The sequence below is a fragment of the Podarcis muralis genome, chromosome 17 (assembly GCF_964188315.1).
Source record: "Podarcis muralis chromosome 17, rPodMur119.hap1.1, whole genome shotgun sequence".
NCBI lineage: Eukaryota > Metazoa > Chordata > Lepidosauria > Squamata > Lacertidae > Podarcis > Podarcis muralis.
In genome coordinates this window covers 25,600,714-25,619,290 of record NC_135671.1, presented here as the reverse complement: position 1 = coordinate 25,619,290, position 18,577 = coordinate 25,600,714, and the positions used below count along the sequence as shown (strand labels likewise).

General features: G+C 42.1%; 1 protein-coding gene across 7 annotated transcripts in view; it reads right to left on the bottom strand.

Moving 5' to 3' along the window:
* The window catches only part of CCDC171 (coiled-coil domain containing 171), a 207,451-nt gene that overhangs the window by 44,990 nt on the left and 143,884 nt on the right, over window positions 1-18,577 (bottom strand). For 6 of the 7 annotated variants that reach the window (XM_077921218.1, XM_077921217.1, XM_077921221.1 and 3 more), the window contains one exon: window positions 15,882-16,013. The exons of the other annotated variant lie outside the window; for it this stretch is intronic. In XM_077921218.1, the coding sequence (XP_077777344.1) occupies window positions 15,882-16,013 (132 nt within the window). The remainder of the gene's footprint in view (window positions 1-15,881; window positions 16,014-18,577) is intronic. 7 annotated transcript variants of the gene reach the window in all.

Genomic DNA, 18,577 nt, shown 5'->3' with positions numbered 1-18,577 from the left:
GCAACTAAAGAAAATTGTGCTGCTGGCTGAAAGTGTGGTAACGCTTCAGCTTTGACAAGGTAAGCAATATATCTCCTAGAAAGAGCAATTTAAAACATTCTGCCCCACCATGACAAGAAGTTTTACATAATGGGGGAAGAATAGAAATGCAGCACCTGTGGATCCAAGGCTTAACTAAAACATTAACCTGAAAAATGGGACACAGTCTTACCGTTTCCAAAACACAAACAAATGAGGTGACATTTAAAGCTAATTTTAAAACGTTTCATTCATTTTTTGAGAAACCGGCCATTTTTCTCTCTCCCTTCCAAATTCTCTCCTATGGTTATAACCACTGCAGAATCCACTGCTGGCTCAGGAATCATCTCTGCCTGAAGCAGAGGCCATATAGTGCCCCTCTCTGCTTCAACTGCCGACCTTTTATATATAAAACCCTTTTACAGTGGTGCCTCGGGTTAAGTACTTAATTCGTTCCAGAGGTCCGTACTTAACCTGAAACTGTTCTTAACCTGAAGCACCACTTTAGCTAATGGGGCCTCCTGCTGCTGCCGCACCGCCGGAGCACGATTTCTGTTCTCAACCTGAAGCAAAGTTCTTAACCTGAAACACTATTTCTGGGTTAGCGGAGTCTGTAACCTGAAGTGTATGTAACCTGAAGCGTATGTAATCCGAGGTACCACTGTATATATAAAACCCAGACACAGCGCTCCTGGAGCAGGATGCTTTCCTTTGCAGCAACACAGGACCAGGCTTGGCAAAACACGGAGAACTTTACTAAACAACCATTTTGCACAAAGAACAAGGATTGAATATTTCTTAGTGCCAGAGGCAAAGTTGTGATGTTGGACTGGAAAAGGAAGACTATTGTCGGTGTTTATCTATAATAATAATTGGGACTTTTTGTTTTGTTTTATTGGGGAGGGGGGAATGAACGAACTTGAGACGCCTGGACTAAAGACAGGAAACATGCTGCTTCACAGAGGGAGGGACAGCTGGATATTATTCCGGATTGAACATGTGACTATTTTGAAGAACCCACCCACCCACCCACCCACCCACACACACACTGTGCAAGTGTTCAGGGTGAAGGACAAGGGAGCAGCATTGCTAGGTGCTGACCCGTTCTAGACTTAGTATCGAGCATACACACACTGGGCTAAACATGAATATAATAATAAACTATAAAGAAACAAACAAATATTTATAATAGGTTCTAAAGGCATGTACCCATAATTGTTCTTCTGCAAACAGAAGGGCTTCTTCTGCAAACAGAAAACACAAAGGATATATATCAAACTGACAGATGGCTAGTGAGAAGTCCTTTTTATTCCTCCTTTAATATCCTTATCTCTTGCCTCTCTTCCTTTTTATTTCTCCTTCATTTTCTCCTTTTGCTTAGTTTCTGTTCTTTTGTATTTTGCGTGGTCCTCTACTCAGGGTTAAGGGGCGGGGTTAGCATGCAGATGAAGATGATGGACAGCTGATGAAGGACCCTGTGTGAGAGGCGGGAAGAGAAGAATCTCCCAGGGTGGGAAGATGGGAGAAGAACGGGAAGTTCCTGGGTGAGAATTGGGAGGGATCAACTTTTTCTGTGCGGGGCAAGTTAAGATCTACCTGTGAAAGAGTTCTCTCTCTCTCTCTCTCTCTCCCATTTTTCTGTTTTTGTTTAGATTAGTTTGTTTGCTTTGTTGTGACATATTAGGAATTTTTTAAAAACAAAATCTTCTTTAAAAAGAAAAAGCATATAATCTGCTTTGCATGCAGAAGTCCCCAGCTTCAAATCCTGGCAACTCCAGGAAGCGCTAGGAGATACTTGCTGCCTGAACCCCTAGAGAGCTTCAGCCGATCAGTAGAGATGACCGGTGGTATTTGACTCCTATTAAATTGGCAAAAAATGTATAGGACAAGTACAGATACCAGCTGGAAATGTAAAGAAAAAGAAGGTATCTTTTATCATATGTGGTGGACCTGTAAGGTGGTAAAAGCTTTCTGGGAGATGATATATAATGAAATGGGGGAAAATGTTTAAAATAACCTTTGTTTAAAAAAAACCCAGAAGCTTTTTTATGAGGAATTACAGGTACCGACATCCCGAAGGACCAGAAAAGACTTTTTATATGTGGAACAGCCGCCAGGATGTTACTAGCCCAGAGATGGAAAGAAGTCAAGTTCCCTACTAGAGAAGAATGGCAAACCAAGCTGATGGTCTATGCTGAGATGGCAAAGCTGACTGGAAAACTCAGAAACCAAGAGGGCAAAAACTTTACAGAAGCATGGGAAAAATTGATAAGTTGTTTAGGAGACCACTGGAAACTTCAGCAGGATTTTGATTTCACTTGTAGTGTAACAATTATTATGGAAAATGGGAAACACTGGCCTGCGAGTGCTCCAATTGGAGAACAGCCTTTACCAAAGGTGTCATGGGCTCTGAAGATGCTCGAACTTAGGACGCAAGGGAGAAACGTGCTAAGAGGAAGGCATGCTTGGCAAATCCACACCGTGATCAACTCCCGCCCGGAAACCAATGTACCCACTGTGGAAGGACGTGTGGATCCAGAATTGGACTCCACGGTCATTTACGGACTCATTGTTAAAACCGTGTTTATGGAAGTCAATCTTACTCAGCTACGAGGGATCACAGAAGGAGGAGGAGGAGGTGGAAAATATGGATTGATATAATAGAGTTTGGAGAAGATGCAGTTTTAAATGATTAAAACGAGACTCCAGGGAAGGGGGTGGGGAAGTCCTGAGATTGGGAGGAATCTATGCACATGGATATGTGCTTATAGTAATTCTTATAATTTTGTATTGTAAAAATCAAATAAAAATGATTTCAAGAAACACACAAAACAATCAGTAGAGACGATGCTAACATAGATGAACCAAGGCAGCTTCCCATGTTCCTATGTAGCGAAAGGAAGCGCAAGACCTCCTGAGGCAAACTCCCAAACCCAGGAAGAATCGCTGGGACAAGGTATAGCCACAGACCCTATTTCAGCCACCAGCCATCATTTTAATTAGTCCCTTTAGTCGTTCTCTCCTCCCGGTACCCCACTCTTTGTGGTACTTTGGCGCTTAACGCAGAAGGGAAAAGCGAAGTGAAAATCAACAGACTCCAATCAAACTAGTGACATTCTTAATACATGCTTCCCATTGAACTCCCTAATGTAACAAAAAAATTATGCCGCCTGAAGACTGATGCTGCAAACTACTAATAAATAAAGCTGGGACCTCTATCTTCGATCTCATCAGCAATTTATTTCCATTAGGCGGGCAATCAGTTCTGCAGACCAGAAACAAGGCCTGCCACACACTTATATGCACTATGAAAGCATGAAAGCAAAGGGGAAAATCTCAGAGGACCTCACAGATTTGAAATTCACATGCTTCCAAAAACCTACACTATCAAGCAGGGCAAACATTTATCAGAACTCAGGAATATAGGTTAGTTTTTAATTCCCTCTAAACTTTTTTTCCCCTTTGAATTTTTATTTAGTGCATCACTTGGGACACAACAATGCCCTATTTCCTCGATGCAGAAGAACTGTGGAATTAGCAGACTAGCCTGTTTCTTATGCGTAGTTTCATATTCTGAAGCGTTTACACTGCATTTTCCTTAATACCACAGTTGCATATTCATTGCCATATTTTCCTTTAACTGCTGTCACTTAAATTGTCATGCAGAACAGGGCAAATCAGGGTCAGTTTGTGTAAGCCGCATCACTCTGAAGAACTTCATCAGTCTCTATTTCAATGCATTATGCAAAAAACTTGACATTAAGAGAGCCTTAACTGACAGCAAATGAAATCAATCAGCAAATCACTAAGCCATAATAAACTCGCTCAAGTTGTAGCTAACCCTTCCTTTTCCAGGCCCTCACCTAAGCACCCCATCAAATGATATCCTTTTCCAAAAAAGCTGACAATTACATTACAAAATCCAATATTAATATGGTGCAATATTTCACATAGCTTTTTGACTTTCAAAACTCTTTACAAGGGTAACAAAAGAAAGCCACTATAAAGGCAGTTTACTGAAATACTAGGCTGTCTTCATCACAACTTGCCCTAAAAATGCAAGATATTAAAATATTGAAAGTAGGCTTATAGCTGTGCAATCCTATGCTTACTCAGAAGTAAGTAGGTTTCTAGCTGTGCAATGCTGAGTTTACTCAGAAGCAAGTTCTACTATCTTAAATGGAATTAATTCCTGAGATGCCATGTCTAAGATTGTGCAGTAAAAGTGAAACTAGGAGGCAACCTTAGGCCTTAGTTTTGAATGTGTGTACTTTGAAGGTCATGAAAAGCTGAGGACTGGGCTGTCCCAGGGCTTGCCTCTGTCTGACCAGTACAAACCTTCAAAAGTAAAACTTTGGCAAAAGGTGTCTTGAGGATTAAAGTATTTCAGTCAGAGCTCATACTTTCATTTTAGTAAAGGTAAAGGGCCCCCTGACCATTATGTCCAGTCGTGGCCGACTCGGGAGCTGCGGCGCTCATCTCGTTTTATTGGCCGAGGGAGCCGGCATACAGCTTCCGGGTCATGTGGCCAGCATGACTAAGCCGCTTCTGGCGAACCAGAGCAGCACACGGAAACGCCGTTTACCTTCCCGCCGGAGCGGTACCTATTTATCTACTTGCACTTGGAGGTGCTTTAGAACTGCTAGGTGGGCAGGAGCAGGGACTGAGCAACGGGCGCTCACTCCATCGCAGGGATTCGAACCGCCGACAAGTCCTAGGCTTTGTGGTTTAACCCACAGCGCCACCCGCATCCCTACTTTCATTTTAAAGGTGGTTAAAAACTTCAGCGATGACTTCAGCTCTCTTTCACAGGTGAACCGTTCTGTGAAGCGCTCGATCCTTCCCACGTGAGAGGCTCATGAACTCCAAAACAAAGTGTTAACTTTAGAGGGGACAATTTTACCTAAAACACAGCCTATGTGAAAATGCAACGTGAAAGGAGCAACTTTGGTCTTCGGCCCCTCAAAAAAAAAAAAAAAAAAAAAGACTCAAGCATTTGAAAACAAATGAAAGTACGACATTCTTTCTATGATTCAATTAAATGAGTTTTTAGCATTTTTTAATTAATGTAACACATGACACAACTGCATACAAATGATTCACCATCAACATTTCACATGTGTGTGTGCCTGCACACAGTTCATTATCTTCTCCTGTACACCTAAAATATCTATGAATCACCTATTGACCGAAACATTCAGTTTTTGAATGTTAATACAAGGAAGATGGCACAAAAAAGTACAGAGGAATATAAAACAATGAAACAGGATATTGTAGCCCTTTTTATTTCAGGGAAATAATATTTTTTCTTTCCTTTTTAAAAAATACACCCTTGTGCAAATTAATTGAAACAAAGCATGCTTTCTGTCTTACTCGTAACCCTGTACTCAAAACAAACACAAAAAGTCAGTTGATCATTATGGTGTCAGAAGCCTGCAGCCAATAGAAAGAATGATGCGCTCGCCACAATATATTGAGGTTCTACGAAAGAGAGTTATTCCAGAGCTGGAAAAGAGGTATCCTGGCAGTACTGGGCTATTACAGCAGGACCTAGCCGCCTGTCACACATCGAAAGTGGTGAAGAAATTCATGACAGAGCAGCAAATACAGGTACTTGATTGGCCAGGGAATTCCCTGGACGTAAATCCCATTGAGAATTTGTGGGCTATATGCAAAAGTCGCCTCCTTGCTGTAGACTGTACGACTATGGAGAAGCTCATTCAGGCACTGATTCAAGTGTGGTACAGGGATCCGAAAATCAACAGGGACTCCATGCCAAACTGTGTTCGAATGCTGCTTAAAAATAGCAGAGGTCATATTCGTTACTAATGTACATATATGTGAGTTTTGTACAAGTATATGTGAGTTTTGTACAATAAACCACATTGTTTGTTTCAATTAATTTGCACAAGGGTGTATGTTTTCTGCTTTTCTTATCCTATAACTGTTACACAAATACAGATACACCTAAGCAGGCTTTGGAGTACAATGTTTACTCTCCCCCTCCTGCAATATCCTCTCATGCCTGAAAACAATTTGTTTCCCAAAACATAGTCTGCCTTTATCAAGATTGCAGCCATAAGTTGGTCCAAAATGTCTTTTGCACCACTCCCTTACTAGTTTTGCAATGTTGAGTGAGTTTTACATTCATGGCTAGTTGCCAAACCCCAGCAATCCAGCCCTTAATGGCAAAGTATTAAGATATATAAAGGCATACACAAATGTGGGCACCATTTGGATGGCAAGGATTTCTCAAAGTGGATGAAAAATAATGCCGGAAAATACGTTTCTCTGAAATCTCAAGCTCCCATCGGATAAAGAAATTGGCCCTCTGATCCCATTTACAGTTCAATATCATCTGAATTCCACCGTGTTTTCCAACGGATGCAAAGAGAAGCATTAGTTGAGGAAAAGCTGAATATTCTGAAGGAAAAACCAAGATTTCTTTTCAATCATAATAAAGGAATCAAACTGAATGAAGGTAAGCTGATAGGTGTAAAAAGAAAAAAAGAAAAAGTTAAAAAGAGGGGATCCCAGAGGATGTGTGGAGAATGTGGATACCGAGAAGAAATTTAGCAGGAAGAGAGTACAAAGGAATTTGTAGAGAGGGTGCTTTGCCGGGAAGAATCTACTTTCTTTGCAGTTCGTTTTCCTACAGTGATCTCTCTACAAAAACCACACAGAGCTGCATTAATACAAACTAAGCACAGAAATATTTTAGGGATTTTTCATTTTGCAGAGATACTTCCCTGTTTTTAAACATATTTTAACCTACAACTTTTAAAGCAGTCGAAACGTCGAATGCAATATACCTTCTAGGTAAATTTCTTAGTAGAATTGTAAGTCGTGTCAGAATCTCCACCCCAATTCTATATTTATTTTTTTGTGAATTGTGAAAACTAGAGGTGACCTATCAGTCAGCTGTCACTGCCCAGGTCAAGTGAATATTGAATATTTTTGCACGCAAATCTCAGAAACAATAAGGATTCAAATTTGTTGTATATTACATAAAGCGGGGCGAGGTTTGGAATATTTCATGCTTCTCTGCGTAAGTGGTCTTACCAAGTGTGGATGCGGGGAAGACAAAGGTGGCGTACCTTTTCACAAAGACCCTCTTCTCTCGGCAACCTCCAAATAGTAAGGCCAATATATATCTTTTTAATTGGAAAACCTTTTTTTACACCACACTTTGTCGTATCAGATCTCACAGCGGCATACAGGAGAAAATTTTAAAAACTGAAATGAAGTTCATTTTTCTCCTAGTACACCTACAGAAAGAGGAAGTATGTGGATGGGTGGAAGTACTTGAATTTCCAACTTTCTTTTCCACCTAAGCAGATGAGATCTGCAAGTCATGGGGTAAGGTAAAGGTAAAGGGACACCTGACCATTTGGTCTAGTCGTGGCCGACTGGGGTTGCGGCGCTCATCTCGCTCTATTGGCCGAGGGAGCCAGCGTACAGCTTCCGGGTCATGTGGCCAGCATGACTAAGCCGCTTCTGGCAAAATCAGAGCAGCGCACGGAAACGCCTTTTAGCTTCCCGCCGGAGCGGTACCTATTTATCTACTTACACTTTGACGTTCTTTCGAACTGCTAGGTGGGCAGGAGCTGGGACCGAGCAACGGGAGCTCACCCCGTCGTGGGGATTCAAACTGCCAACCTTCTGATCGGCAAGTCCTAGGCTCTGTGGTTTAACCCACAGCACCACCTGCGTGGGGAGGTGTGTGTAAAAGAGAGGGGTAGAAAAAGGGGGGAACGGGGAGGTTTCCCATCCTTTGATCTGATGAATTGCTCTTTTAAAAACTGCTTTCTTGCAATAGTGTGAAGCAAGCAAACAAGTGATATATATTAAGCTTAAGGCAAATCACCATATGCAAATTTGTCTCTTTTTTGGGTGTTACCTCTCTTTTTTTGTAAGCATGTGTGGTGTAAGTGGCCACTCTCTACTCATGTCTTCAGCAAGAATAATGTTTTCAAAGGGAGCTACTTAACAAGGATTGCGCCAAAGCGTTGATCGTGAAAACGTGTGTATTTTACACATCCGCAAAGAGCCACAGTTTGAATGGGGTTGAATAATGAGGAGTTCTGCCACCTGGAAAAAGCGCGGCTTTGCCTTCAAAAGTACTTTTCTAAGACGCAATATTTGCCACGATGTTCCGAACAGACAAGAAACAACATAATTATCTTTGTATTTGTAGATAGATATTTTCCCTTGGGCCCTGAATGCTTTCCGCTGTACTAGTGCTATTGAAAGAAGGAAGGGGGGGGGGGGGTTAAACGTAGTAGGAACCTAACATTTCAAGCTGCATTTTATCTTTGCCCAATTGATTAGAAGAGCAGGCAATTTTGCCTCTGTGCCCAATACAATATGATAAACCATGACTGCATCATACATGGATACATAATTTACATAAAATAAATGGAAGACATAAGCCCTTTATAAATTTATAATGATTATACTCTATCACTCAGAAGCGACGTCAACACTCTACTCTTGCTGCTATAAAACGAATAATACCCCTCCTTACATTTGTATAGCAGTTTTCAAACAAAAGAATGCCGTACCGGTACAACAACTGTAAAATTGCAGGCAGCGTCTCTGTAACCTGCCTGAACCGGCAAGCGCTACTACAACTCCTGATGTAAGGAGGACCAACTGTGAGGATGGTCCATGATTTACACTTCCACTCACCTTCTCTTTTCCCTGTCTCCCTCACACCACAATTCCTTCAATTTTACGTCCTGAAAAGCAACATCTTTCTGCCAGATGTTTGTGAAGTAGGATACGGTCAGTAGAACATGTGGACATCTTAAAACCCAATTCTGAAGTAACGGGATAGGGCTATTACAGTGGTCCCTTGGTTCTCAAATGCCTTGGTACTCAAATAACTTGGAACCCAAACACTGCAAACCCAGAAGTAAGTGTTCCGGTTTGTGAACTATTTTCGGAAGCCGAACGTGCTCCGTTTTGAGTGCCACACTTCCATTTTGAGTGTTACGCTGAGATCTGTCTGTTTTTGCCATTTATTTTTCTGTGTGTGTGTGTGTGTGTGTGTGTGTGTGTGTGTGTGTGTGTGTGACTGTGTGGAACCCAGTTCAGCTACTGATGATTGATTGTGTGACTGCAGTACATTGTTTATTGCTTTCATTTTATAGATCAATGGTCTCATTAGATAGTAAAATTCATGTTAAATTGCTGTTTTGGGGTTGTTTTTAAAAGTCTGGATGCGGGTGGCGCTGTGGGTAAAACCTCAGTGCCTAGGGCTTGCCGATCGCATGGTCGGCGGTTCGAATCCCCACGGCGGGGTGAGCCCCCGTCTTTCGGTCCCAGCTCCTGCCCACCTAGCAGTTCGAAAGCACCCCTAAGTGCAAGTAGATAAATAGGTAAAGGTACCCCTGCCCGTACGGGCCAGTCTTGCCAGACTCTAGGGTTGTGCGCTCATCTCACTCTATAGGCCGGGAGCCAGTGCTGTCCGAAGACTCTTCCGGGTCACGTGGCCAGCGTGACATCGCTGCTCTGGCAAGCCAGCGCAGCACACGGAACACCATTTACCTTCCCGCTAGTAAGCGGTCCCTATTTATCTACTTGCACCCGAAGGTGCTTTCGAACTGCTAGGTTGGCAGGCGCTGGGACCGAACGACAGGAGCGCACCCCGCCGCAGGGATTCGAACCGCCGACCTTTCGATCGGCAAGTCCTAGGTGCTGAGGCTTTAACCCACAACGCCACCTGCGTCCCATAAGTAGATAAATAGGTACTGCTTTATAGCGGGAAGGTAAACGGTGTTTCCGTGTGCTGCGCTGGTGCTGGCTCACCAGAGCAGCTTCGTCACGCTGGCCACGTGACCCGGAAGTGTCTCCGGACAGCGCTGGCCCCCGGCCTCTTAAGTGAGATGGGCGCACAACCCTAGAGTCAGATACGACTAGCCCGTATGGGCAGGGGTACCTTTACCTTTTAAAAGTCTGGAACAGATTAATCCATTTTGCATTACTTTCTATGGGAAAGTGCGCCTTGGTTTAGGAACGGACTTCCGGAACGGATTAAGTTTGAGAACCAAGGTAGTATTATATTATTATTAATCAGTTTCATTTACATTTCATTTTTATGTATGCTGTGCCATCCTGGAGGCCGGACGACACAGAACGAAACATTAAACGATGGAACGTCTTCCTTTCTCCCCATTCCATAGTGCACGCTTCAGTATTTTGCTGGACTCTCTTCAATGGGCCCGCACGGGCCACACATCTTCCAGTAAAAAGGAAGGGAAGCATCACTTAAAATGGTTTTTGCCTGCCCCCCAAAGAGGGCAAACAGTAAGAGAACGGCCTGTGGGCTTTTATGTTTCACACCCCTGAGCATGGTGGAATTAAGTTTTATATGCTCCTTCCGAAGAAAATCACTAAGGACTGCAATAATCCTTCCACTTATTTTAGCAATCATGTTTTGACACGCAAATACTATCAAAATAATTGAGTCACTCATTATGCCATTTATTAGTATTCCGTTCTTTTGCTGCAGCTCTGTCATATGAACACAGGGCAGTGCTCAATTGCCCCACATGGTAACTCCTTCATCGTACAGTGGCAATAGACAAGAGCTGTCACTATGGTCTTTTTTGACACCTGATAAAAACATTTGGTTGGTTTGTTTAGGCAAGCCTGTCCAAACATGCAGACGCTGCCGGGTGTTTTAATCTGGTTTTCGCTTCTTGGTGGTTTTCATGCTTTTTGAAGGTTCTAAATACTTGTTTTTAACTGTTGTTGTTTTTCCTGATAATTTTATTGTTTTGTTCCTTTTGAAAACAACTTTGAGGTTTTTATTAAAATCAAGCGTTATATAAATGTTGCGAAATAAAATTACTAAGCACGTTTTCGAGTCACTCCAGAATTGCAGCGACGTCTGATTAAATTTAAAGCTTTTGTCATATAAAGCATTTTATCACTTTAACTACTATCCGCTACTGCGGCACAAAGTTAGATTTAGGCTGCCATCCCATCCACACTTATTAAGAATAATAATAATATATATATATATATTATATAATACCCTGCCCTCCCTGGCCAAGACCGGGCTCAGGGTGGTTAACACTGAATATAAATACAGTAAAAACATTAAAAACAAAACAAAACAAAAACAAAAACACACACACACAAAACAGTTGATTAAAATATAAGTTAGAATACAGCTTAAAATGCAGCCTTGTTTTAGTGGTAGCCTATAGATCAAAGCCCTAAGGGGAGAAAACGTCAAATATTCACCGGGGCCATTTTAGTCCTTTACCTGGGACTAAGCCACATTGATTTACTTCTGAGTAAACATGCACGGGACTGCGCTATTAAGCAGCTGCTTTGCCCAGTATCAGAACTTTAAAAACACATATCTTGCTCTGAATAATTAGTGTCCACTGTTTATGTACTTTAGGACTAAAATACGGGGTCCTTAGTTGTTTCTGACACGAGTTTAATGAAGTAAATTGCCTGAAGAAATGAAACATGATATTTAAACCATAGCGGAAGAATACATTTCACAACAAAGAAAAAAGCTCTATGAGACACATAAAAACAATGCCTATCATTTAAGGGCTCACCGGGATTTGTAAGTCCCAACTGAACTTAATATCATCTGCACATCCATGCACTGAACTTACTGCCTAACTGGAGAGGTCAGTGTAACCCACAAGGATGAATGTCAGCCATTTAATTATGTGGCAGAAAGAAGAAAAGTGGAGCCACAGAGGCTATCCTATGTCACGGCAGCCTTTAAAAACTAAGACCGGTTCCCTATCTGCCCTGAGTTCTGCTTCTTGGTCACACTATAGTATACTAAGATAATAAAAGACCGGAACAGAATTGATGGCAACTGGCGTGGGCAAATGATGCCCTCATTGGAAAAAAATGTACCGTACTTTTCCGTGTACAAGACTAGGGTTTTTTTAAAATTTAAAATTCATGCTAAAAAGTGGGGGTCGTCCTATACATGGATAGTGAATAGGGTAGACGTTTGATTGGTTGCTTCCGTGGCTGTCAGCAGCTATTGGGCGTTTTATTGGTTGCTGCGTCAAGGGCTGGTATTGATTGGCTGACGCTGCGGCAATTGGGCAGGTGATTGGCAGCTTCTGCCGGCAAGGGGATAGACGAGAGGTGGATTTTGCGACGCGTGCGGGTGGGCAATTTTTGGCACCCCCCCTAAAAAAAGGTCAACAACCCTGTGCAATCCCCCCGAAAAGCTCAACAACTCTGGGCAATCCTCCCCCAAAAATAGGTATATATGATTAAAAATAGGTATATATGATTAAAAGATTGTTTGAAAACCTATTTTTGAAGGGGTGTGTGCTGTTTTTAAAACTATGTTTAGCTGCTTTTAGGGTATGTTTGTAAATTGCCTTGAGTTATATGTAAAAGGTTATTCATAAATTAAACAAGAAGAAATAATAATAATAACAATTGCAAGTAAATTTGGTATTTCTGTGCTGAAGTGGGGAACAATACATTTAAAAGTGAGCCAGTTGTTCATTTGGAGGATAGTCGATCATGAAAGATTTCATACTTTGGGTATTAGGACACCCTTGCCACAGAGTTAATACGAAAACTTTAAACTGAAGCAAGATTGGGAAACAGGTAAAGTATGTGCCTGTGAGTGTTAGAAGAGAGTAATAGGAATAAAGAACAATTAAATAAGAATCACCTTTATCTGGTTTAACTAGGCAATGACCCAACTGAAAATCCTTTATTTTCAATTGATTATTCCCATTTCCTGCTTCTAAAACTTTGGAAGGGACTCAAGCAAGTTTTTAGACATGAAGAGAAAGCATGACTAACACAGGGTAACATCCAATGTCAGCCAGAATAGACCCATTGAAGTAAGTGGAGTTAAGTGACTTGAGTCCATTGATTTCAATGGATCTACTCTATGACGTAGATGGAAAGAATCCATTATTTATTAACCTTGACTTTTTCCATTCCAAAAAGGGTTTTTTGTCGATAACTATAAAGGTACTTTGAATAGCTATGTAATACTAGGGGGAAAATACATACCATGTAGATTTCAAGCCACAAAATACACATAGAGAGCATTTCTTTCATTTTTATACCATTTTGATGTTGGTCATGAGCACACTGGAAAGTAAGACCCATTGAAATTGGCTGCACATACTTTCCAAGAGCTGTGCTTGGGGTTAGGTTACTTGTTCCTATTCTTAAAACTCTGGGGCATAGCCACCTGGAAAACTCCACAAGTGACAAAGCCAAAGTATTTTATCTCAAAAGAGAAAATTTATACATGTCACTCAGCATACAATGTGGACATTCCTTTCGCCCCAGGGCTGTTAAACTATCAGATTGGCCGATAGTTTACCTAACCAGTCTGGAAGCATAAATTTGGGTGCTTGCAGGAATCAGAATCACAAGGGCCAAACTAGACGCGATGCTGGGAGATCTGTGATTTTAGTTGTAAAAGGAATCTGCAAACAACCCCAGGAACTTTCTAGCACTTCTGTGCTGGGGTGTGTGTGCATGTGTGTGCCATAACCCTTTCAACCCCATGCTGTTTTCCAAATTCGAATCTCTTCTAGTGTGTTCTAGTGTCTTCTAGTGTGTGAAATCAGCCCTGAGTGCTCACTGGAAGGACAGATCCTGAGGCTGAGGCTCCAATACTTTGGCCACCTCATGAGAAGACTTGACTCCCTGGAAAAGACCCTGATGTTGGGAAAGATTGAGGGCACAAGGAGAAGGGGACGATAGAGGACGAGATGGTTGGACGGTGTTCTTGAAGCTACCAACATGCGTTTGACCAAACTGCGGGAGGCAGTGGAAGACAGGAGTGCCTGGCGTGCTCTGGTCCATGGGGTCACGAAGAGTCGGACACAACTAAACGACTAAACAACAACAACAACAGTGTGTTCTTTAAAAAAAATAAAAATGTACAACCAGGGCTGGGGGCCAGACTTGAAGAGAGGGCTGGTGTGAGGCTGACAATTTAGTCCAACCACACCTTCCTCCCAACAGGAGAGGTGGATATGACAGCTGTTGCATGCAGCTGTGCTGGGTTCTGCCCCACATTGGGCGTGTCCATCGTAAGCATAATGTCACATGGCTCAATGGGCCCATCAGACCCTCCCATGACTGTGACAAGCCCCGTTGGGCCTCATCGTTCCATGTGATGCCACGCGAGTGACGTGTTGGGTTGCCCAGCCAGCCCCGCCCCCCATGAAAATTTTATGGGTGCCTTGTCACCCACAGCCCCACATAAATGGCACCTATGGTCATGTGCTCTTTCTGCCACTGCTTTGGCTAGGACGACTCACTTGAGCACATGGACATGCTTCAGCAGGGATAGATGGATGTGCTTTAAAGTGAGAGCTCAGCTCAGCTCCTACACACAGTGGCTAACCTGCCATCTTAAGTTACCCAAAATGCATTTGCTCAAGCCTATACAGTGGGTGGCGCTGTTGGTTAAACCACAGAGCCTAGGGCTTGCCAATCAGAAGGTCAGCGGTTCGAATCCCCACGATGGGGTGAGTTCCTGTTGCTCAGTCCCTGCTCCTGCCAACCTAGCAGTTCAAAAGAACGTCAAAGTGCATGTAGATAAATAGGTACCGCTCCGGCGGTAAGGTAAACGGCGTTTCCATGCGCTGCTCTGGTTCGCCAGAAGCGGCTTAGTCATGCTGGCCACATGACCCGGAAGCTGTACGCTGGCTCCCTCGGCCAATAAAGCGAAATGAGCGCCGCAACCCCAGAGTCGGTCACAACTGGACCTAATGGTCAGGGGTCCCTTTATAGATTTCATATGGAAGGGCCACCATGGGTGGATAGGAGACCAGTTTGGCCCTGTTCCTCATCAGTGTCCAGCATGGCTGACCATGAGTGCTGGGCTTGTATATGACACCAATCACAGATATCCTGATATCACACAAAGCTGATATTCAGGTCCATCACCAGACCTAAGACTCAATCTTTGCATTTCTCTATCCAGGTATGGGGCTCCTTACTCAAGGCACACCATAGCGCCTCCATAGCAATACCCCCAACCATCCCCAGTACAATAGTCCCGTATTTTTGATCATCGTACCGCAGCCTCATTTGTCACTACAGGGGTGCATGCCCAAGGCCAAGGCCCAGAAGTTTAATAAAGTTATTTCTGGTAAGGGCACTACTGTGACTTTTTTAAGAATGAATCCATTCACAAAAACACTTAAGCACTTAAGAATTCTTGGATCATTTATATGAAGCAAGAAGATAAGTTGGGGCTTGCACTCCGTTCTAGAAGGGCTGTTTTCTGATTCCGATGCCTTGACAGCTGCATCCATTGTCTATTTCATTTGTCAGAGTACTGTCTTCAGCCGGTGCCAGAAGGTGTCAGAAAATGGCTAAAAAGATCAATAACGGTAGAATCTTTCTCAGCCATTTGAACTGCCCCAGCTGCGGTGAAACTAAGGGACTCCAACACACCCTGCTTTGTAATTCTTTTCTCCTGGGTGACCCACTGCTGATGCCATCCTTAAATATTAATCTAGGGCACATTTCTTTTCTTCGAAAGTGATGTTGAGAGAAATACTGTTCTGAACCCAACTTTTAAAAAAGTGAAAGGCATTTTATTTCCCTCTTGCCTGACCGCAGTGATTTCTAGGCGTGGCGTGCACCATTTGTGTTTGCTAAAATCCTTTCTACAGATCCTTGATACTCAATTTGGAATGCAAAAGTGTTGTTCTAATATAACGATTTCAGTCGAGCACAAGTTCGGAAACTTAATTTTGTTAATTACAGGCCACTACATTTCTGCTTTTATTTATAGCATTATTATTATTATTATTATTGTTGAGTTTTGGAAACTCTTTGCTTCGCAAAGAAAGGTTATTTAAGAATCTAACCTGGAATGCCACAACCTCTGGCCCGCCCTTTAGCCCTTCCATCGCAAAGGTCTCCAGGTGCAACTTAGGTAGCTGCAGGGTGAAGTCATTCCTGGTTGCCGCAGTCCGTGACAGCGAGATCTGATCTCTGACCTAAAAGGGAAAAAACAGTATCAATGGTAATTCCCCTTCAGACACATTAACTGGGATGAAGTGGGTCCCCCTGAGTCCACTGAGTGGACTTGCATTGATCGCTGGACCTGAAATCCATGAATAAATTTAGGACTAATTGATTTTTCGTTGCAAATAAATCTCTAATTCAGAGTGCTGGGAGAGAATGTTAAGAAGAAGAAAAGCATATCCCCTTCTCCAGACTGAAATGAGATGGGAAGGAAAGTCGCTAAAGGCTTCTCATCCAACCAGTACACAAAACTCTACAAACACACAATTTGAGGTCAAGGAAATCGCAGTGCGAAATTGTACGCAATAAGCGTCCTATGGATATAGCCATTATTGTCTGCTTGGTTAGCAGAGAATTGCCATCTGCCCCGGAGAAGCAACACGCCACCAAAATATTTTTAAAACAACAACTGCTTTGACATTCATACAATGATCTTAAGCCTTTTTGCAGAAAGGTCTTGATTTTGTTCTTTTGTTAATAGCCAGTTATGTTGCAAAGCTGCCCAAGTATACTTAACAAAGAGTATTTTTAAAAATGTCACTTGGTTAAGCATCTTATTAGAAGCGTGATAATAGGTTCCTATAAAAATAGCAGGTATCTGCTAACTAGCAATAGGCTCCAGTACAAGTAGCTAGAATCCGTTTTCTTTTCCAAAGTCCAAGTAGTTTGGATTTAGTATTCCAAAAGGCAGAGTTTAAAGAAACAACAACAAACCGCTCAGCGCTGTAAATGAGATATTTCCATACATATGTAGATAAATACAACCTCATGCAGTTGGTATTGTACTGCCACCTTCTGTCAAGGTGGGAAATCCCTTCGTTCATTATGTGTTCGGTAAAAGGAAAAAGTACAAAATCGGGTGGGGGGGGGGAGAGAACCACTAATTCCCATGCTTGTGTTTATATTAATATCCAAACAAACAACAATCCTCAACACGTTCATTGCTACTGCTCTATATGCTGAATCCTGACTCGCATTCCAAGGCAGGTAAGCGAAAATGAAAGTGAAAACTTCCAAATTCCTCCAGCGTGGTTTCTCCTTCCATATTTGATTAGCCATAGTCGTGATTAATTAGGGTTGCTATTATGTCCGGAATTTCCCGGACATGTCCAGGATTTAACTGGCAAAAATAGCGCCTTGTGGGGGGGGGAGGAAACATGGCAACCCCAGATTAATCCAAACTGTAGCACACTCGCTTCAAAACTCAGGGTCCAAAGTTGGCTTGCTTCAAACAAACAAGGTTATGGTAAGTCACAATGGTCAGGTTTGGATGAAACAATAAGCTACAACCGTTCAAATAACAACAACAACAACAACAAATTATTTGCAGCCTGATAGGAGGAGGAAAGAGGACTGAGGAACGCATGTGCCCAGGGCTCACCTAGGCTGATTCCTAGGACGTATTGTGACATCAGAACATAGACAGCGGTCATTGAACAAACAATGATTTTTCTTTGCAGTTGTATTGCTTCATAATACACAAAAGTGCTCACTCTGAAACTGCACAACCAACTGGCAATCTTTGGTCAGATCTTTTAGGATGATGGGAACCTACGATAGTAACTTGGTCAATATCTAGTGCCCATTGTCTGTAAAGCGAGGTAAGAAATACCGAAATAATAACTTTTCTATCTGTCTCACTTGTTCGCCGTTTGTGATGTTTTATTTTCCTTGATAGTTTCAACTGTCTTGGTAATCGAGAAAAACTATAGCTATTATCTATCCACCTAACTCAAAAAAAGACTGCACAATGGGGAACACCTCTGAGCAAACGTGCGTAGGATCTTTTAATTAATTAAAAGCAAAAGGTCTTTACATACGACATAAAGCTATTCCTTCTTTTCTTCTACAAGGGGTCAACTGTAACACTTTTAAACGAGTAATATTCTGCCTTGTTCTGAAAATAATAATAATAATAATGATGATGATGATGATGATATCCAGTAGCTCAACTGGATTGCATCATCCTGTACTCCAATACTAATGTGCTAATATATATCTTTCAAATAAAAATTATTCCCAGGAGCAGCAAATGACGCTAAGTACTTAATCTTAAAATTGGAAAAGGGGAAAAAATCAGGTAGCACCACATATGACAAATAAATACTAATTATGGATCTAATTAACATACCCAATACTAATGACCTAGGATACCTTACATAAAAATAATACCATTATGAAAGCCAATGTGGACACTTCAAATTCTATGTGATACTTCCTTCTACAAGTAATCCTATTTTTAAGAATAGCCAAATGCATGCATAAATAAATAAATATACATGCATGCTGTCCGTACGATGTACAAATGTTAGGTGAGATTTTACAGATTTATGGGATACACACACATACATTCTGTGCTTTAGTCTATGGGAATAGGGAGCTTTACAGTTCCCAGGCTGACCTAAAGAATTCCTGTCAATACCTGTGGCTGCCAAACTTATGCACTATAATGCAATTTTTATAACAGCATAGGTCCTTCATGCATCCTCCTTTCTGCTCATACTGTTCTGGGTTCAGGATGGAGAGCCCAATGGAA